Raw genomic sequence first — 22963 nt, 5'->3', positions numbered from 1 at the left:
GATTCCATTCTCTAATCATTAACCATTCACTACTCTTACTACACTCTCGCCTCCTTATCACATTACCATATGAACCTCTTATTCTTTCCACTGTTTCTTCCCACATATCAAATTTCTGCAGCAACAGCTGAAGTCTGCCAACTCAATCTTCTTTACTCTCTAAGTCACTCCATTACATACCCCGTATATACTTTTACTATCACCCTTTACTTCACCTCATACTCAGACCTGTGGGAAGAACTGCATTTATACACCAGCAACTCCACTCTCTTATTCCTGTCAGCTATACTCCTTTCAATACTTCAAATAATTACACTTCTAGCAGTTATCTTTTTCCCTAAAAATTACCCAATATCTTATTGCTTTCCCCTTTTAACTTTCTTTTACTATTTATATACTAAAACAACTACCTCCATAATTTTTGTTCATCTGACTCTATACTTTCAACAATGCTACACCAATCTCCCTTAGTCCTCCTACTGGATTTGAAACTCTCTCACTCTCACTGATAATGCTGCACATACAACTGCTTGTTCTCCTTTTACTCTTACTTGTAACCCACTTGACATCTTTTCAGCTTTACATCCAAGCAAATCATATTCACCTTCTATACGCTACCTCACAAACTCCACATACAAAATGTATCCATTACACATCCAAAATAGCTCTCACTTTATTCTTCATCACCACTACAGGCTTTCTTAAACACAACATACACCATTTAAATCCTACAATCTGCAAATCAAGTCAGAAAACTAAAGTCAAAACAAAATGGTTATGTCACTGTCATCACATTTCTCTGCCCTAAAACAAAATGGTGACATCTAACCCTCATCCTGCTGATCCCCACCAGTATATATAGACAATCTTCATCATGCAAACAATCTCTCCCACTCAACGCCCTAAATCCTTCACTGTATACATTCTTCACATCAACATCACATCAACATCAGAAACATTTGTAACAAACTGTCAGAATTCCATACATAGCCAATCCAGCACTCTCTTGATATAATGGTTGCAGAGGTGTACCTAAGGTGGGGCAAATAGGGGCAGTCAACCAGGGTGCACTGTGTTGGGGGGGCTTTAGTACATTACTGGCATTCTGAAATGAATGTTGGTATTGCATTTGTGGTCAGGTCTAAAGCATGTTGGTGCTTCTTGTGTGGTATTAACTTTATAAGCAGCTTGCTACAGTTTAAAAAGAAAATACAATATTTATTTGCTCCTTAACTTAAAAGCAGAGTGCCAGATCATGGAACAGCACCAGTGCATCAGAACTGCCATCTACAGCTCTGACCAGTAGTAAAAAAAATGCCACCAAAACAACACATTAAAGCCCATGAATTCTTAACTCTAGACTATATTATTATTACTACTGGCAGAAAATATAAAATGGCAGGTGGAGTTGGAATCACTTAGCTGCGCATCTCACAGCTATCTTCAACTTGGAAATGCTAAAATCATTATTTCTTTCCTCAGAATCAACCAGCACAAAACGTTATGAATAACTGGTAATTATTCTCGCTATGAAAACAATATCAGATCTACTGAAGATTTCTTCTGCTGGAGTTTATCCAACATCCCCCAGAAAAATTAATACTTGAGAATTTCAATATCGAAGAGTTCTCTATCACCTCTGACACTTCTCCTTAGTCCACAAACCTATATGGTCTTACACAACTGATCAGCACCCTACTTGCTTAAATAAAAAAAACAAAATGGAACTATGTTTGACTGGATCCTTACCCCCTCATTAAAAAAAGCATTTCTTCAGGCACCCTCTCACACTGTTTAAGTTACCATCTCCCCATTTTTATAATCAGTAAACAAGTTATACTTCAATGTAGTACATAATCACTCACATATCCATAAAGATAGTCATCACCTACCTACAAGCTGCTTCTATGATTTTCTTAAACATCTTAGATGAACTGGCTCCATTTAGATAAAAATGTGTAGTAGCCAATCCTGCCCCGGTTGCCAAGAAATACAAAACACCTTTATGAAACAAGCAGACAGTGCTTGGCAGATGTGGACAAAGAATAAAGACGGTCAATAAGGGACAAAGAAACTCAAGGATATAACTGGTATGGTAATCAAGAAACAATGGCCTTACTTGCAGATATTATTTTGTACCTGATAAAACCAGAAAAGGACATTTCAGAGTTGTGAAACATTCTGAGACAGTTTCAAGTCTTTCCTGGATATAAAAATAGCTATAAACTCTGTACCCACACATGAATTGGTTCAGCAATACCCATATTTATGGGGACATAATCAACTGAGGTGTTTAGTATGGGGTTAAAAAGGATTTTGTTAAGGCAGATAAGGATATGTGGGAAGAGATTAAACAAAAGATAATATAAAACTAAAAAACTGGAAGTTCTTGTTCATGAATATGGATGGCAAGATACAAGAAGTGAAAATGTTTTTAGTCCCTTTAGTTTTATACGCAGGTCAGGCATATTTTATCAACCAGAGAGACAGTGTAGATAGTAATTAATAAAGCGTTAAAGCATTTTATGTGGGGGGGGGGGGAGAGGGCAAGAGTCAAGTGGGATAAGTTGATCCTTCCAATAGAACAAGGTGGTTTAGGATTACTTGATCTGAAGGGATATTTTAGAGCTACATAAGACTAACATACATAACATAAAGCTATAACTTAAAGTGGAAATGGGTGACAATGAAGTGGTGGAAAAATTCAAGAAATAAGGACAGAGAGTGGGATTTTGGATGCAGATCCTTAAGGAAAATAACAGCCATACAGACAATTATATTTATAAAGTAGCAGAAAGTATTCTAAGAACAAAGCCAACATGGAGTATGAAGAAAGAAGATTCTGCCAATAGGGATGACTGCAATTAGGGATACAGAGAATAGGCAAGAGGGGTATGGAATTTACTGGAAAAAACTGGCAAAGGAACAAAGGGATTGAGAGTAAATACTTAAAGAGGAGAAGGTAACAGAGTGGGAAGAGGTCAAGAAGAGATCTGGACTGCAGACTAGAGACTGCCTTCTCTATCGGGGACTGATAGAGTATAGGCAAAGAGAAAAGGACAGGAATACTAAGGGAAAGACCTGCTCTGGTAGAGGTTTTAGCTGAATCATACACAGAAGCTGCTATTACAAAATAAAATATTGCATAATAACTATAGGAATCAATCAGTGGAGGTTAAAAAAGATTGTGAAGAAACAGATTGGCTAAGCTTTTCACAAGGAAATGATGGGAACACATATGCATGATCTCAAATATGCAACAAATTATAGACTATTTAGGATTTTTGCATGGAAGTGCTACCAAAGGTATTTTTATAACCCAAGGAAACTCCAAAGAATTTTATCTCAGGTAGATGGCAAATGTTAAAGGTGTGATGGGAGACAAAGAGGTAGGTAACTGGGAACATACATCTGGGAATGGCAGTCTTAGTTGGCAGGCTTTAAAAATTCCCTGTTTTAATCTCTCTAAATCTTTTGGGCTTCTAATACCATGACTGGAATGGACCCAATTCCTAAGTGAAAGTACGATTAAAGTTCATGAAATTAGTATGGTTTCAATCTTTGATGTCAGCCAGAAGTGCTCTTCGCAGCACCCGTAATGTGCCCAGTAATGAATCCTTCTGCAAATCGTATGGAGTTTCATGTATTGGTAATATATTTAAATACGACTATAGATTCTTTTTTATAAGATCCATTGATCCTACTACTATCGGGACTGTCTGGGTATCTTTCTTAAACATTGCTCTCATTTCTGCCTGCAAATACTGATATTTTATAACTCTGTGTCTCCTGTACCCAAGACACTGTAGTCACTGGGTGTGGTGATTTCAGTGATCAATGCTACTTTTATCTACATTTCATGGACCACTATCCAATTTTCTAGCATCCATCTTTTGAACTGTTGGTAATGGATGATCCTATGTGATGTAAACTTCATAATTTTCTGTGATGTTTTGGGGCTCATGTTTCCAGGGTTTTTCAGCCACTTCAATACCATAATGTTTGCACAATCCCCAGTGCAACAATCTTGCCACATTATTATGCCTTTCAGTATATAGTCCCTCTGCTATTAGTATGTCACAACCAGCAATGAGGTGTGCGACTGTTTCCAATTCGGTTTTACAAAACCTACATTTGTCCGTTTCTCCCACATGTTCAATGGACTTTGTAAACCAACGTATACGCAGCCCACTATCTCGGGCTGCCAATATTCACCTTTCATCTCTTGGTTTGAATTTGCCTCTCCTTAACCATTTCTGTGTTCATTCCTGATCAACATGAGGTTCTTCAAGAAGTTTTCTCTACTTGCAACTATATGTATGCATTTTCCACATTTCCTGCCTTCTCATCTGGTCCATCACCTTATACTCTTTCTTTTGTTTTTTGGCAAATTCAGTTGCTGCCTGATTTTTATCTACTTGTGGTTTGAGTTCCATTCCTGCTTGACACCAATATGCTTCTGCTAGATTAAGCAGAGAAGTCATCTTAGATTTATTCTCCTCATGTTTCAAAACTTTCATTTTGTCTGGGTCTTGTGAGGTCAGCAGATATGTGTGGACTCCCATGATTGCAGATCTATACATGTAATCAATTTCAAGGAGGCCCATCCCTCCTTTGGAACGGGGAATACATAATATTGGTATGCACTGATTTTTATAAATCATTTGGTGAGCATGAAGCATCCTTCTTTTTGTCCTATCTAATCTGTCCAGCACATTTTGGGGCCAGTCAATCACTCCAAAACTGTAAGTTAGGACCGGAAGAGCAAATTGGTTTACAGTTTGGATTTTGTTCCTAGATATCAATGCTGCTTTCAGGATTAATTTAAGTCTCCTAAAGTATTCCTTACTAAGTTTTATTCACATTTGTTCATGTTTTATTGTTGGTCCTTCATAAGTTCCAAAATATTTATTGTTCCGAAATGATGTTATCCTGGTGCTGCAGTTTTCCTGCTTTAAAAGTTGCTTTTCCACATTTAGCAAGACCAAATGACATTCTTATATCATCTGAAAAAGTTTTGATGACTTTCAGTTGTGCTTTCAGTTCCTCATCTGATGAGCTATACAGTTTTAAATCATCAACAAAGAGAAGATGAGAAGTCTTTACATTTTTTTGTTGTCTAGAGCCAAACTGTAGCCATGGCCTAAGCTGTTAAGTAGACAGTTTAATGGGTTAAGGGCAAGGCAGAATAGCAGCAGTGACAGAGTTAACCTGGAATATCCCCTTTGAATTTTTATCCATGGGATAATTTGTCCTTTACCATGGTTTAACTGCGAAGTGGTCTGCCACAGTTTCATGGTCACTGTAATGTAAATCAGTCAGTGTAGGGTGTATCTCACACATTTTTAGGCACTATTTTATCCATGAATGTGGGATACTATCAATTTTTTTTTTTTGTAGTCAATCCATGCCATACTTAGATTCTTCCCCTTTTTATAGTTCTCCACTATGACGTTATTCAAGAACAAATGATCCTTTTTCCATACAACTTTATTGCCCTTTAGTTCTACTGCCATAATTGAGTTTTCTTCTAAATGACTATAAACTCTGTCGGCATCAAACCCATGTATAGTTTATAAGTCATCGGAAGGCAAGTTATTGGTCTATAATTTTTAGGATAGCTTGCAGGTTCAATCTTAAGTAGGAGAATTGTTTTTCCTATTGTTAGCCTAGTTGGTGTCTGTTCAGGGTGCGCATATAAATAATTCTTACTCATGTCTAAATCTTCGTGCAAAGATTTTAATACTTTTAACCAAAAGTTAGGTACTGCATCTGGGCCTGGGGTTTTCCAGCTACAGGCTTTTCTTAACTTCATTTCAATCTCTCTGGCTGTTACTTCATCACATTTCATATCCTATACCTTTAAACATCTTATTCTTTCTTTTACTTCTTCTATCCATTAAGCATCTTTGTTATGTTCCAGAGGATCTTCATAGATACTTCTCCAAAATGTATCTATGTCTTCTTTTTTTGGCAATATTTCAATTCCTTTTACCTTGTTTCCAAATTCTCTATAAAACTTTTTTGGGTCATCAATAAATTGCTTATTTTGTACTTTTCCTTTATACTTATCTGTGTTATCTGCGTATCTTCTAATTTTTTTCACTTGTGCTGAGATTTTTAGTTTATTTGCGACAGTGCAAAATAGATCCTGGTCTATTCTAATACTGCGCATTGCTTTTATCACATCTATCTTTCTTAGTATTTTTGTTGATCTGTTTCCTCTACTAACAGTGACACTTCTTGTCTTAATTGCTTTATAGCGTTCTCTATTTGATACTTCCATGACAGTATTGGAATTATCCCCTTCCTTTCCCTAACTACCCTGTGTTCTTGTGGTAAGACTATCTGTTATTAACTTAGCTGCACAGTAATATATCCTACTTACTTCTGTTATATCGCATGGATCTCTAGGTACAGTCCTAATTACTATGCTCATTTGTTTGATCAAACTTCTGACATTTGGGGTTTTATTGACATTCTGCAGTCTTTTGTTGATCTTAATATATCTATGTCAATTAAATCAAGCAACTCTTCTCTTAGCTCATTTTCTTCTAAACTGAGGGCACATTTTTCGTTTTCCATTTTCTGTGGGCATTGTACTGAAAGTTCTATGGCATCTTCCAGTGGCACATACTCTTCAAGTTCATCCTGTGCCACCCACTGCTTTGTCATATGGGAACTCACTGGCCTATCACTCCTCAACACTGACTGCATCAGTTTCCACAGTTTTCTGTTCCTTCCCTTGGTGTTCCCCTTATTTTCAATATCTATTGCTTTATCTTGTGTGGTGCTTTCTGAATTAGATTTTCTATACTGAATCCTTCACTTTGCAGATACTCCATAACCTCAGTTTCTATTTCTTTAACTTCTCCAACACTAATCTTTTTTTTCCTACTTTTCCGCTTTGTCTTTTTTTTGTAAAGTTTTCCATGTCCAGATTCGTTTAACTGTATTTCTCTTCAAATATATTTGTGCTGTTCTTTTTGCATAAATATTACACTATACTAAATCTCCCTACAAGGTACTGTCAGGAATACCGGGAGAGCAAATTAGAGAGGAAATTATTGTTCTGAGTTGGGATACAGGATCTGAATTGACTAGACCTAGTAAGGCCTTGTTAAATTTAATTCTGGTGGATGCCACAAAAGCAATTACTAGAAAATGGAAATCAAAGTCTAAACCAACTGTATTTGAAGTAATCAATATTGTAACAGAGATAAAAGAACTGGAAGTGGGATCTTTAGAAAACGGCTAGGAACAAATTACACAGAAAAAAAAATGAAAACTGTGGGAACAATACATGCAGAATATCATTTTGAAGGAGGAGTGAGGTTTAATAGAAGATAGAAATTGATCAATTTATGTAATGTTGGAGTTATGATAACTGTATAAAAGATTATGTTTGATGTATAATGTTTGTAACTGTGTACGTTACATTTATATAAAAGAAAACAAACCATGTTATGCTTGCCTATGTCTTAAGTAATAATTCAATAAATGTGTTACAAAAAAGAAAAACAAATAAAATACCGTCAAGCCTTCAAAAATTCAGAAAGATCAGGAACCAAGCTGAATACCATATCCATCCATCCACAACCCCTTTTTCCCATTTTTGCACATGAGGTCAGAGTGTCATTTCAACCATGACAATTACCTACAGCCAAGGTTTACACTGCCAGGTGGCTGGCTAGCCCTGCCATGCTTGTTCTTTCATGTCACATACTCAAGCACACACACACCCCAATGGCCAATTTAGAGTGTCCAATCCACCTACTGCATTTCTTTGTCAAGTGGGAGGAAACTGAAGCACCTGGAGGAAACTCCCGTGAACCCAGGTAGGACATGTAGACTCCACAAAGAAGGCACTCCAGCTGAGAACTGAATTGGAGACCCTTTTGCTGTAAAATTACAACACTATCTGCTGCACCAAAAACATATACAAACTTTCAGGACAAAACTTACCAGAACCCAAAAAAGTTCTCGTCCTTCTTAAATCTACTTCTCAGTACAGATTGTTCTGTTACCCACATCTATATTTACATATGAGAACAAATCCCACTTTAATCAATCACTTTCCTCCTTCCAAGTTTCTTATTCCAGCCAGTCTCCACCACCACCACCACTAAAAGACTTCTACTTAAACTAAAGTGCACCTCCCCAGCTCCTGGCAGCTTACCAGCTGCAAATATCGCTATGGCATCTGAAGTAATACCCTACACAATTTAAAATCTTTAAAATGTTCCATCAATGAATCCTATTTCTCGTTCCTGTGAAAAATATTCTCCCTTTTTACAAAGCAGGTCTATCGACTGTGCTTTCAAAGTACTGACTTATTGTTACCTTCTCACCCTTTATCAAAAAAGTCCTTGAGAAATGCAGACTAACCAATTTACTATCACTCAGAATAGTCTACTGTCTTCATCTCACTACCGTTTCTGTCCCTATCATAGCACCATTATCACCCTCCTAAGCTTTATTAACACAGTTAACTTAAGAATACATGACAGTGACCTAATTATATCTCTAGCTCTTCATCTATCTAAAGCTTTCAACAAAGTCTCCCACTCTATCCTCTTTCAAAAGTTCTCTAACCTTGGATTCAATAGCTTACCTCTATACTGGTTCCATAGCTACCTTGCAAACATATCTTTAGCAGTGAAATAACTGCATGAACTCCCTTTCTTTTTGTTTCAGTTGGTGTCCCACATGGATCTGTCTTAGGACCCATCCTGTTCAACATCATCACTGACCTTTGCACAGTTAAGTATAACTGCCATCTTGGCAAATGGACTCCATCTTTATCTGCTCTGCTAATAACCTTGACAATTTCTGAAAACTCACCTAGGAATCCTTCACTTCAACTGAATTTTTTTTTTGTCAAACTCTAAGTTAATTCTCAGTCCAGTCAATTCCAAACAAATTATGTTCATACCCCAACAAGTTGTAACCCATAAACTTTTTTTCTTTTCTATAACCTCCTATAAAAATACCACAATCAAGCTTGTTACATATACTAAATTAAACTCCTTTGTGTTTACAAAGCTGGAAAATCTGAAACTCAACTTCCACATACAGAAAGTAATTTAAAAAGCATCATCCAAACCTAAGCTCTCTCTACAAGGCTAAACCTTGTCAGACTGACACGGCAAGAACACTCATTGCTTCCACCTTTCTCCTGCCTACTCTTCTCTACTAGACATTGGTTTTCACTAACACTCAAGAACCCAGCTATACAAGCTCAAGCATTGTTACAACAAGGTTAGAGACCTCCCCCCCTCACTGTTTGGCCTTCAGAGAAATATGGTAATTAGAACTACCCCACTATCTAACTTATACTCAAATTATCATACACAACCTCATCAACAAAATAATTGTCCATCTCTTACCAATCCTGTAGAGTTATACAGTCCATTTAGGTCCCTACACTCCTATGGCAAGATTTTACTGCTCATACTCAAAAATCTAACTCCTCTGCTGGTAATTCCTTCTATTTTCATTACGTGTCCAAAACCTGGAACGTGAACATTTTAACACTAAAGGAAAACGACTCCTAAAAGTCTTTTAAAATTCAGGCCTCATTTACTCGACTCCTGTCTCTACCTATGTTCTGCACCTAGAAGGCCTTTCTTCTTCATTCCCTCTAATTTTAACTCTCTCTCTCCCTCCTGTCTTTTTGTCTGCTATGTACGATCACTAGAATCAATTCTGTTAACATTTCTGCTTTTACATATACCATATATGTGAAATCATTATCTCTCTCCCTTATGCTGTTGATTATATACTACGTGCACATATATTTAGTCATTATCAAAAATCAATTGCTTAACAGCAATCTTTCTAAACTCATGCATATTATCAGGACAGTTGCTTATTTTCTCTATAGCACTCTGCAGTTGCACCTCTTTTTGTGCTGTGAGATTCCCCTATTCTGCAATACTTTAACCTGTCAGTTCCTCTAAATAATTCTTGTTACTTCTTAACCATAGCACTTTTTCTTTCATTTCTACCATATTTTTAACTTTACTTTCATTTTATCCCACTCACTAGCTTTATTTTCTAAAGAAATTTCTATATTCCCTAATAACTCCCAAAATAATTTCTATTACCCAATCCTTAAATTCCTCTCTGTTTTTAATAGCTAGGTGGGGAAGTGCCAGCGTCTCATTTTTATTTCATTACTCTGCATTTTTATTTTATTATTGGCACATGATCTAAAATAGTTAATGGATACATATCAAAACTTTCAATTAAATGCTCATGTTCCTGTGAAATATAAATTCTGTCGAGCCTAGTCAGTTTTTATGCATTGGATAATAATCTGTCAATTAATTCTGAGCTCCTACTACTGAATTCACATCTTCCATACCAGATACTTTCATAAAATTTCTTCAAAAATCTACCCTCATTTTTATATATGCTCTTCTAGCTCTCCCAATACATACTCACTGTTGCAAATTAAATTCCACTAGCCACCTATAAGTAATATCCCATGCTGAAAGCTGATTATTTCTCCCAGAATCTTCTTAAGCTCCATTATAGCAGTTTTAAGTGGAATATAAATACAGGCCATTGCAATTATCCTCCCTTTCTGTAGCCCTTTAGTACTCTTTTTTATCCTCTTCTATCACTACTGAAAGCAACTCTCCATTTTCCTTTGTCCCAGATATTCCACTGAATAATCACAAAATCCTTTCTTTATCAAATTCACACGTTTAGTTATTTCCAGACTTGTCTCCTGCATAGCTATTTGCACTCTATATTTCTAATATGGAAAGTGTTGCCATTATAAGAAGTTATTATTCCCACCTATCATGTATAACAGCTTTTTTTTTAAATATCTAATTTCAGCATTTTTTATCCTTTTCTGTCACTATTGGGTACACTAATATTTGGCAGATGAATATTTTATACAACTGTTTATCATATCCATTTGTACCTATGACACATCTTACAAAACTTTTTGTTTTAATGGAAACCCTCAAACAGAAAAGCAAGCACACCTCCAGAACTTCCCCATAACCTATTACCTTAATACAAATACACAAAACTATATACATCTATAACTAATGAAGTTTAACCCTCCTAATAGAAATGATTGTCCAGAATTGACAGCTACAGTCACAAGCTTCAACTGACGTATAATGAAAGTTATCCACGTTAAGATGCATGATACAGCCTGCGCTTCTACTTACACTAAGTGCTATCTGTTTTTGTCCTATCTTTACTCTTCTCCCAGATATAGAAAATAACTTGAATGTTTTCAAAAGACATTCCTTAGAATTCATTAATGCATAGAGAAAGTGTACACCATGTTCAATGAACAGACAACCGAAGCATAACAGATATCTTCTGCATAATTTTAGTTTTCTTACCGATTTCCTTGCAGATTTAAATATTGATGGATATTCATAAAGGTTACCATAAAGCACAGACTACATGTACACTTAATCTTTCCAAGTAAATAGAAAGCACAATAAATGTGGTAGGGATGCTCTTGAATACAAAGTGTGCGCACTTAGTGGACACAGTGTAGGAGTTAATGAATCTAGCACATTTTCTTTTAGCCATTAAAAGAAAAAATATTTAGTTTTTGTTGCTCTTACCAGATTATCTCCATTGAAACATGAGAACCAGATACACAGTTGCCTTCAGCTACAAGCTTCTCATATTGCACTGTGAACATTTATTTGTTGAAGGAACTTTTTCATTACACTGGATGCTCTTTTGTTTACTTGCTTCCACATAAAATGTCGTTAGATCAATCCAAGGGCCTTAATCCAGTCATTCCACTATGCAAAATTACAAAAAGCATATCAATTGTATTTCTATCATGCTCTTTTGACCAGGCTTTCTTCTCTTTTTACACTGTAGTGCCTTTCTTAAAGCTGAACAAGAAGAAAGAAAAAGAAGGGGAAAAGGCACCCATTTATTTTAGTATTCCAATTACACACAAAAATAACTGGAAAAACTTTACTACACAACATGCAGTATATATCATGTTTTATAAAAGAAATACTCAACAAAAATTGTTTTGCTGACCTCATTCTTTCCACCCCCCTTCATTAATGTTCTTCCAAACATTAGTGACATGAAGTAGGGCATATGCTTTGGAGTCCACTACAAGTTTAATAAAGTGAAAAAAGTGCAATATTTCCAAGTTTTCTTGTTCCACCTACTTCACAAATGTAAATGATGCTTTGTAATCCAACATTTATTCAATAATTTCTGAGTTGCTGGTTTTTTTCCTGCTGATCTCCATCTCCCAAATCCAATCTTCCGTTCATTTTCAGCATATACCTGGTGGTTCTAGTCACCTCCAGTGCTTTTTTCTCTCTCCCCATCATTTTCCTTTGGACCATTGGAAGAAGTTTCACTGGCATAGTCTCAATACAAGCTTTATTATCAGAAAAATAAGAAGCAGCATCCCCTTCTGTATGATAGGTCACTTTTTGCTGGACTGACATTTGTACTTCCTTCTTAGCATCAAAAAATGACTGACTCTCCAGAAAAAAAAAATATTCTTAAGATAGCTGGATACAGCAGCTTGAATCTCATACCTGCTTCTCGACATTTCCTGATCGCTGGAATACATGTAACTCCTCTTCTGCCTGGTGTACCGTGAGTAATCACTTTCCACAAACACTCTACTGTCTCCAACTTGTCCTTCTGCCAGTTTTTTCAGAATCAACTTTTTATGCAACAGGATTGCATCTTTACTATTAGAGGTATCTGCTGTTTTCTCATGGCCAGGTTTGGAGCATACACATGATGTACCCTTTCAATTAACAACTACTGCTGTGGAATACCAGTCCAGTTCCTTATTTGTCCTTTCATAAAATTAATATAGTCTGTTCCTTTCAGCTTCTCTGGTACAGCAAAAAAACTCAGGTATTCCTTATGCGCTCTGTTCTGTAATTTTACCATTTTTTTGAAACATCTCTTCTTGAGCAGTCTCATTCTCAGCCAACCTTTTCTTCATTTGACCTCTGATTTTTGCAGTTTTATTAACTCATCTGGATAGCTGCTTAAAGCCTCTTACATTTTTCCAGCCTCTTGCTTTTGTGCCATTCTGCACTTGTTTTTGTCATTTTTTAATTTAATTGCATTTATTTAAACTGTATTTGTTTTAATATTGCTACACACTCATGTGTGCTAGCTTGCACTGCATTTGAATTTATTTACTGCTGTTTTAGCTGCTTTTCTGTAAACAAAAAAAAAAAAAAAAAAGTCCTTAGCTTGTTACCCACCTCAAGTCTAGTCCAGATACAGATATGCTGTATCCAGGACTATTTGCAAGCTTCTGAGCTCCCAAGCCTTTCTGTGTTGGAGGGAAGCCTTCTAACTTATCAGTGGGAGTGGTAAGCACTAGGTAGCCTATCTACCACAAGAGGAGTGGTTTCTGGCCTAGAAATTGTAGTGTATTGGCCGTTTGAGCAATTTTTCCATCCCTTTCAACTTTCTGGTTTAAAACCCCATGTTTGCCTGGGTTTAAATTCTGCCCAGCGGCGCCGAGCTGAGGTAAACTATTACTAGTGCCAGAAAGTCTGCTTTTCAGTCTTTCCCTTAGATCTTGCTAGTTTTTTCTCTCTTGCACTTAAAATAGCCTAATTGCTTTGCACTTCAACAGGTTTTTGTAGCAATTATTATAGCACACCTAAGTGCCATCAGCACTAATCGTTCTTCATGGAAATAGCTCCAGTACTTGGTAGTTATGACCACCCCTCCTGGCATGATTAAAGGGCCGTTCCCTGTGATTTCTCCTATTAACCCAGTGCACTTGGGCATTCTGAGACAGTGTAGCAACTGCCTCATGTACAGAGACAGCCCTCTCCTCTTACCTCCCAACACTAAGACTTGTGAGAGATGCACTAATATCACCAAACTGGAAGCTATGTACTCTCCAGTCAAGACCGGACTAGCTGGTCAAGAGGAGAAGGTCAACACCTGCATCACACCACATGGAACACATAACTCTCCAGAAACCCCATAATCACAGCTCTCACATAAAAACACAAACCACATACCCACCTTCGCGGAGGCTCTCAATAGAAATTTACCCAAACAGCAGAGACCTCCAGGACAGAAACAAATCACAACACAGCACAATGAACATGACAAACAACTCACCTCCACAGTGTGCCCCTTAACCTAACCCCCTAAGGCTAAACACCTTGCCCAATACACTAATCATAGCTGACTCAACAGTGAGGCACACTGATGCCCCACTCACTAGGTTGAATAAGGAGAAGGTAACAGTCAGCTGTCTATTAGGTGCCAGAATGTGACACATAACACATGCACTCAGGTCACTCCACAACAAGTACAAGTCTGACTCTGTCATTGTCCATGTGAGTGTGAATGACCTCCCTGGACTACATAAAGACAGACATGGTGGAGCTCTCGAATTATGTAGCCCAGGCAGGTATGACCCTAGCCCTGAGAAGTATCCTACCATCACCCTGAATGATACCGCAGTACAAACAGAAAATGATCGACTTCAGCAAATGGCTAAGTTTCTGGTGTCATTCTAAGGGGATCCAGTATCTGCATGGGATGACATGACTGACAGACCTCGATGCTTTGCCAGAGATGGCCTGCATCTTTCACCACTGGGTTTCTGGGTACTGGCTAAGGCTCTTGCCACCCCTATAGTGCCTTTTTTAGGCGGTGTTCCAAAGACCAAATTACCACCACAGCAGCTATAAATAAATGCAATCTGAGGGTCATGTTGCTCAATGCTAGAAGTCTAAATCTCATGATGCACTCACTCAAAGCACTCCTCAAAATGGAGAATATCGACATTTGGCTGTAATGGAGACCTGGTTTAAAGTGACAGAAAGCACCCCTGCACTACCAGGCTATAACTCATTCCGCACCTTTTGGCCCCAAAACATGGACCGAAGCTCCAAAGGCAGCAGTATACCCATATTCATAAAAGATATGCACACCTTCAGACTAGTAGCCCAGCATAATGCATCTGAGATACTTCATGTACAACTAACATTGGGTAAGACAGCGATCTAGATCATAGACTGCTATAGGTCCCAAACCATGTCCCTTGACTCTCATTCGTTCCTAAGCACCCTGGAATCTATCAAGGTCCAATCCAACACTCTCATACTAGAAGACTACAACTACCCCTCCATCATCTGGGAAAACTACTAAAGCATCAATGCACTGGCCCAATGCTTCCCGGAATTCATCAGTTCCAATGCCCTGGACCAACTCATTCTGACCCCCATTAGAGGAAGCAACATCCTTGACCTGGTTATTACTAATATGGGCGACCATTGATCTACACCAATAGTCAGTCCCTCCCTGGTCAGATCCAACCATAAACTAATCACCATGGAAATCCACATCTCACCCACACCCCCCATAAAGGTAACCACCTTGAAATACTTCTCCAAAGCTGACTTTGGACTCCTAAAAACAGAGGTGGGGAACTTCACGGCACCCATGCCAATGGTAAATAGGTGCATAACTGCCGAATCATGCACCAATGCACTGTATGAGCATCTGCATAAATGCATGGAACTAGCCATACCCAACAGAACCAAGACGCTCTCCTCCAAAAAAAGGAAGCCAATCTGGTGGCCCCCAGCCACTGATAAACTCCACAACAGAAGGAAAAAACTGTTGCAGAAAAAAGATTAAGTCCCAAGACTGGAAAAACTCTATTAGCCTCAACAAAATGTTGAAATCCCTCATCAAATCCTCTAAAGCCAGCTATGAAGGCAGAATCACAGCAGACACTAAAACCAATCACAAAGCCTTCTACAGTTATATCAAGAACCTCCACGGCAATACCCAGATTTGCTCTGAGTTACTGCACAGTGGTACCTCCTATACTGAGGCAACAGATATTGTCAACATACTGGCCGACAGATTCTATGTCAACTTTACCCCTCTCTCCCTCCTAAAGGACCAATCACAATACAGAAAGAATGCCAGGTACCCAGCATTACTGCAGCACAGGTTAAAGCTGCATTGTCCAAGGCCAAGAATACAGCTTACATGGGACCCAATAATATCTCTGGCTGTGTTCTACATAAACTACAAAGCAAACTTGCACCACATTTGTGTGCTCTGTTCAGTCATAGCCTCACCTCAGGCTTTGTCCCTACTGAATGGCACACTGCTACAGTCATCCCTCTCCATAAATGGAGAGCGATTACAGACCCTAGTAATTATCGCCCCATTAGCCTGACGAGTCTGATATGTAAAGCTATGGAGTGCATCATTATGGACCTGATTAACAAAGATATAGGAAATCTCCAAACTCTGGACCCCATGCAGTTTGACTTTGTGAAAGGGAGATCATGCCTGCTCAACCTGGTTGACTTCTTTGAGTTAGTCACCAGGGCTGTGGATGAAGGTAAGGTAGGGCATACAGCCTACCTCAATCTGGCCAAGGCCTTTGATATCATTCCTCACTCGGGAATTATTGATAAACTCACCAGTTAGGCATCAACCCCTATATCACTAGGTGGGTTGCAAACTGGCTCACAGATAATGACACAATGTGAAAGTAGCAAACTCCAAGTCAGACTGCTGACCAATCACGAGTGAAGTCCCACAGGGATCAGTCCTGGGTGCTCTCCTGTTCAGCATCTACTTCTCAGAAGTCCAGGCCAACACAAAGCAACTCTGGCTGACCAAGTTCGCAGATGACTGCAAGCTGAGAGCCATTATTAACTCCCAAAGTGATGCAGATATCCTACAGAAAGGCCTCACTGAGACCAATGACTGGTGTCGAAACGATGCCCTTAAGCTTAATGCCAAAAAATGCATCATCCCCCTTTGGAAAAATCTCAGTTCCCACCAATTACCACATTGATGGGAGCCCACTAAACAATGAAGGAGTTATAAGAGTTCTGGGAATGCAGACAGCAATCTCTCCTTCAACCACCACACTGCAACTGTGGTCAGAAAGTCCTTCTATGTCACAAATCTTGTTACGAAGGGTTTTGCATCCAGGAAGAAAGAGGTCATCTTCTCTCTCTGTCTCTACTCTTCCCTCATTAGACCAATCACTGAGTATAATGCCCCATTTGGCATGTACCTCACTAGACACCTGCAACAGCTGGAGAGGCCACAGAAGTATCTCACAAAGAAGAGGATCCTAGGCATTACACACATGTCCTATACGGACAGACTCAAAAGACTCCAGCTATTCTCTGTCTCATATCGCCTACATAGAGGAAATCTCTGCTTGACTTACAAAGCCATATCTGACCCAGCTCTGTTAGAAATGCTACATCTACAAAAATCCTAATCCCTCCATACCACACACTCCAGAGACCGCAACCTCATTACCACAATCAACAGAACATGCTGGACGGACAGGTTCCGCAACCAGAGACTGCCCATGCTTTGGAACAGACTTCCCATACATGTCAAGCAGAGCACCTCGCTGTCCCTCTTTAAGAGAAATCTTTATGAGTGGATGGGTAATAGAAAGTTCACCCCGGGGATCACTCCAGTGGCTCTACTTGATACAGGCACTGGGAACTAATACTGGGTGGCATGATGCCAGGGCACTTCTACGGGCTAGGCTTGTAAAGGCTCCAGGGCCATTAGCCTAGTACACATCTATGAACCTATGTTATTTGAGATGATACACTCCTTCACTGTTTCATTTATTTTAATCAATGATGAACACATTTGACTTATTTTTTTTTCCTGTAAATTTCTAGAAGTGATATCTTGCACCAAAGCTGGAGTTTAAATCTTTTTGCTGAGCAGCTGAATGATTCTTACCAGCTAGTGTTTTTGCCTCACCTTTTTTTAGCTGATTTTCTTTCAGGCTCCCTAAATTTCTTCTTTGCTGTCATTTAGGCAGTGTACTTACTAGCCAGTAACTGAAATTACCAAAAAAAAAAAAAAAAACCCAAAAAGAACTTAATACAGTTTGATTATTTTTACATAAATATAAATTTGCCTATGTCACAAGTGATAATAAAGGTGCTTAATTTAAAAAAAAGTCATATTACTGGCTCTCTTATATGAGTTTGTGTTATCATAGGGATAGCTGAAATTAAGTTGTTACTCAGTGTGCAGCCTTGTTGGAAGTTTCCATTTAACTCTCACTTTGGTGATTAAATGAGTTAACTGCTGTTATATTACTCTGTTCCTATTGTGTGTTATAGGAATAAAATCATTTGTAAACTTGCAAACTGCCTCCAACTTTTATTCTGCTGCATCAATTGACATATGTGATTTTACTGCTTTCTGTGCAATTCTATTGTAAACACAGCTGCAATTTTAGTAATGTACTACTAAATTTATCAAGTCATGCCTGAAAAAAGTCCTTGGTCCAGGGTCTGCTCAGTTATCAAATGTTAAAAAAAAAGATGATGGATGCCCTATTAATGGTCAGAAATTGTAATAGCTTAAGAAAGCAAAAACAGTAATAATAATGAACAAATTATTGTGAACAGGACAGGAATGACATTTTATATTCAGTTTATTAGAAACCTTGAATATTAAAATAACAAAAATCACAAAACAGTGTACGGTCTTGTGGTAAATATCACAAGTAAGTGAAACTGGACATTGTGTAAACGACTACAGGAAAGGTGTACACAACAGGATGTTTCACAAACAGGGTATCTTGTGAGCTGTTAGAGAACGGGTGAGCTCTTAATGAGGTTTCAAATATACTGGGCTGAATGTACATGCTTTTCAGGGGTCTTTGCTCCTATTTTTATTGTCTGCAGGTTGAGTGTTATGCACTGAAGTATGCTAGCATTTCGTTTCCTTTTCATTTAGTATACTTATTGTTTACAGCTATCTATCCATCCAGCCAGTGCTGATGAGTTACATGCCACTGTAACCTCATGAAGATCAGATACTAACCACAGACTTTATGAGGCAAGCTGGGTAATGGAAAAAGACTTCCGGGTCTGTCTAGACACACACACACACACACACACACACACACACACACACACACACACACACAAACACACAAACACACACACACACACACACACACACACACACACACACACACACAAATGGAAAACTTAAGAGTCACTAATCCATGTCTGTTGGTTGGGGGACAAAAAAAGGGGAAAAAAACCTACACATACACAAGGACATGCAGACTATAGAAGGCATCCCTGTGGGGAATCGAACTGGAGAAACTCTTGCTGTGTGGCAACAATGCTACTTACTGTGCCACCAGTTCATGATTATACAGTTTGCTAAATGGCCTTCTTTGATGGCTTGGTGTATGTGTGTGTGTGTGTGTGTGTGTGTGTGTGTGTGTGTGTGTGTTTTTTTGGCAACTGACACACAGTGCTTGGGATCCTATTCTAGGAAACAAAACTGTACCAATGCATTGAGTTCCTCACTGTTAATTCTGCCAGTGATTTGTAGAAAGTGATGTATGTTCGATTAACATAAATTCAAACTTTAACGAATTTGTCTCAATAAATGTAAGTGTAAATCATATATTGCTGTAAATAATGTTATACTTGAAAAGACAATAAGATTAAGATATAAACACTTCTTCAATAGGGGCACTAGCTAGCAAATTGATGAAGCATGAGACATGACAGACCAATACTGCAGAACGTCATGTCAAACTGAAAAACACTGGAATGTATTTCTTTGTGGCAGCAGCAACATAGTTAAATATTTTGCTTTTGAATATTTTGTATTTATTTTCTAAATACTATACAGTTGTGCAATATTTTGCTGTTATGCTTAAGTTATTTATCTGTCAATACTGGCAGTTTTTCTCCCAGGTCCACAATGAAAATAGGTTCAACCCAGCATGGTCAACTTGTTAAAATATAAACCAAAATAAAAATAAACAACATATGCTTTTCCATGACTAACAACACTGTTCCATATCTGTTTAACTTACCAGCTCTTCCTCACCAGATGAAACATGACTGGAAGAGGTGAGGATACCAGGAATGAGATGTTCTCCTTTTGCCATGACAACAGCGGGGTTGATGTAGGATGGATGGCTCTGCATAACATAATGCCAGGAAAACACGATGGCACAAAACACAATGAATGAATGGATGACAATGGAAAAAATGCGCTGAAGACATTGATTAACTGCACATAGAAGTCAACACTTTTTGAGAAACATGGGGACAGGAAGACAACCTCAGGCATTTCTCACCCACAGTTTAATAAAAGTCATAATCAGCATCCACTTTTCAGCAACACTTAATGAACATACATAGGTGGAAGAAATCAGCTTAGTATAATCTATGTAAAGCTAATTAGCAGCAGCACTAATTGCATATAATAAACTTTGACTGCAATTGCTTGCAACAACTATTTGCAAAAACTGCCAGTTTCTATGATCACTGTTTTTCCTGGCCTTCCCTAAGCATTTTTGTTTCTTCTAAGCTTATTCAGAATTTGGTGTATCAGCTACAAAAATACATAATCAACTAAAATGCACTAACATTATAAATGTATAAATGAGACACAGCAGACTTCTCATGACAAATGTTCTGATGTAAAACAGTGAGGACAAAACAATCAAAGCTGAAATGTATAGCACATTAACTGCACCTGTCACTACAAGAACTTAGTTGATAATGTTAGGGTAATCACATGCTCCTGTATTCAGTCACTAATAGGGAACATGAGCTGGGATTAGACCGTCGTTAGACAGGTTAGTTTTACCCTACTGATGACGTGTTGTTGAGATAGTAATCCTGCTCAGTACGAGAGGGACTGCAGGTTCAGACATTTGATGTATGTGCTTGGCTGAGGAGCCAATGGTGTAAAGCTACCATCTGTGGGATTATGACTGAACACCTCTAAGTAAGAATCCTGCATAAATGTAATGATACCAGAGTGCAGTGGATCTCCAGTTGGCCAGAGATAGCCATGGTTGGCAAGGAGCGCCGCTCGTCACTGGGTCAGAGCACGGAAAGAAGAAGGCCGCCTCTCTCCAGCAGAGCACTGCACGTTTGTGGGGAACCGGGTACTAAATCATTCGTTGGCAACCTGTTGAGGTATAATTCCAATTAAGTTTGGAACGAGTGCATTACATTTAATGAAGGATTGCCTCAAAAAGAAAACCCTAAACTGGGCGGGCTTTAGTGAGGTGATGCAGCCATTCTCCTTCTTTCGATATCTACTTTCACTGAGTGATGAGACTGAATTCCATTACCTATTAAACTTATTTAGGAGGAACTTCTTGATAATTATTTTATTCATCCTCAGAATGCTCGGAGTCTGCCAAATTAAAGTTTACAGAATAAGAAAGAACTTGGCAGAAGGCGGAATATGTAAATGTGTGTACAACAGTTCAGGACTAGAGCTTTTTGCAGCAGCAGAGGTATCAAAACCACTAAGGATTTGAACAAAATACATCAAATAAGTGCAAATGTACACATCTGTACTGTGTTACACAAACAAGTCCACGGCCTCAGTGACCCACTAAAACAGAATGAGAACATGTGACCAACAGTCCCACAAAAGGATGATGCAGGATCTCAGCACAGCTCCTCGTGGTGGCCAGCAGTGTTCCTCTAGCAGCAGAGACCAGAAAAGACTACCTTTCCAGATTTTAAGTATTTTTCTTGGCTTTTTTCGACTTTTTGTGCCTTTCGACTACTGTTTCTGCTTATTTTATCAAAGTTTGCACTGTTTTTTCTGTGTTTATAAGTTAAAACTGTTTACTGCACTTGCTAGTTTAAGTTTTGCCTAAAAGTTAAACTACAGGCTAATACACTCAAGTGTACTAGCTTTTGATAGCATTTAATCGAAAATCATAGCATTTATTGTGTTTTCTGCTTTTCTGTAAAAGAAATTTGAAAAAAACAAAAAAATATCCTTGCTTTCCATACTTTCCTAAACTAGTGTTCCAGAGACCAGATTTTGCTGATCCCTGGGCTTTGTCTTGGTTCCTGTTTTCTCCATTTTCCTTGTTTGGTCAAGGGGTAGTTTCTTTACTCACTAGTGGGAGTAGGGAGTACTGAACTGCCTGTTTGTCCTCAGAGGAGTGGTTTAAGGCAGTAACTTGTAGTTTATTGGCCATTTTGGGTCATTTCCTGTCTTTTCCAGCCCCCTGCTATAAAGCACGTTTTGGCGGGCTTTTCCAGCTATTGAGAACTCAGCACAGCTCCTCGTGGTGGCCAGCAGTGTTCCTCTAGCAGCAGAGACCAGAAAAGACTACCTTTCCAGATTTTAAGTATTTTTCTTGGCTTTTTCGACTTTTTGTGCCTTTCGACTACTGTTTCTGCTTATTTTATCAAAGTTTGCACTGTTTTTCTGTGTTTATAAGTTAAAACTGTTTACTGCACTTGCTAGTTTAAGTTTTGCCTAAAAGTTAAACTACAGGCTAATACACTCAAGTGTACTAGCTTTTGATAGCATTTAATCGAAAATCATAGCATTTATTGTGTTTTCTGCTTTTCTGTAAAAAAATTGAAAAAACAAAAAAATATCCTTGCTTTCCATACTTTCCTAAACTAGTGTTCCAGAGACCAGATTTTGCTGATCCCTGGGCTTTGTCTTGGTTCCTGTTTTCTCCATTTTCCTTGTTTGGTCAAGGGGTAGTTTCTTTACTCACTAGTGGGAGTAGGGAGTACTGAACTGCCTGTTTGTCCTCAGAGGAGTGGTTTAAGGCAGTAACTTGTAGTTTATTGGCCATTTTGGGTCATTTCCTGTCTTTTCCAGCCCCCTGCTATAAAGCACGTTTTGGCGGGCTTTTCCAGCTATTGAGCACTCAGCACAGCTCCTCGTGGTGGCCAGCAGTGTTCCTCTAGCAGCAGAGACCAGAAAAGACTACCTTTCCAGATTTTAAGTATTTTTCTTGGCTTTTTCGACTTTTTGTGCCTTTCGACTACTGTTTCTGCTTATTTTATCAAAGTTTGCACTGTTTTTTCTGTGTTTATAAGTTAAAACTGTTTACTGCACTTGCTAGTTTAAGTTTTGCCTAAAAGTTAAACTACAGGCTAATACACTCAAGTGT

General features: G+C 38.3%; 1 protein-coding gene across 35 annotated transcripts in view; it reads right to left on the bottom strand.

Moving 5' to 3' along the window:
• The window catches only part of GPHN (gephyrin), a 2535134-nt gene that overhangs the window by 718635 nt on the left and 1793536 nt on the right, over positions 1-22963 (bottom strand). For 23 of the 35 annotated variants that reach the window (XM_044073925.1, XM_044073930.1, XM_044073929.1 and 20 more), the window contains one exon: positions 19883-19990. The exons of the other annotated variants lie outside the window; for them this stretch is intronic. In XM_044073925.1, the coding sequence (XP_043929860.1) occupies positions 19883-19990 (108 nt within the window). The remainder of the gene's footprint in view (positions 1-19882; positions 19991-22963) is intronic. 35 annotated transcript variants of the gene reach the window in all.

This window comes from Protopterus annectens, chromosome 6.part0, assembly GCF_019279795.1.
Source record: "Protopterus annectens isolate FY-2018-M chromosome 6.part0, PAN1.0, whole genome shotgun sequence".
Classification (NCBI taxonomy): Eukaryota; Metazoa; Chordata; order Ceratodontiformes; family Protopteridae; genus Protopterus; species Protopterus annectens.
This window is presented reverse-complemented; position numbering and strand designations above follow the sequence as displayed.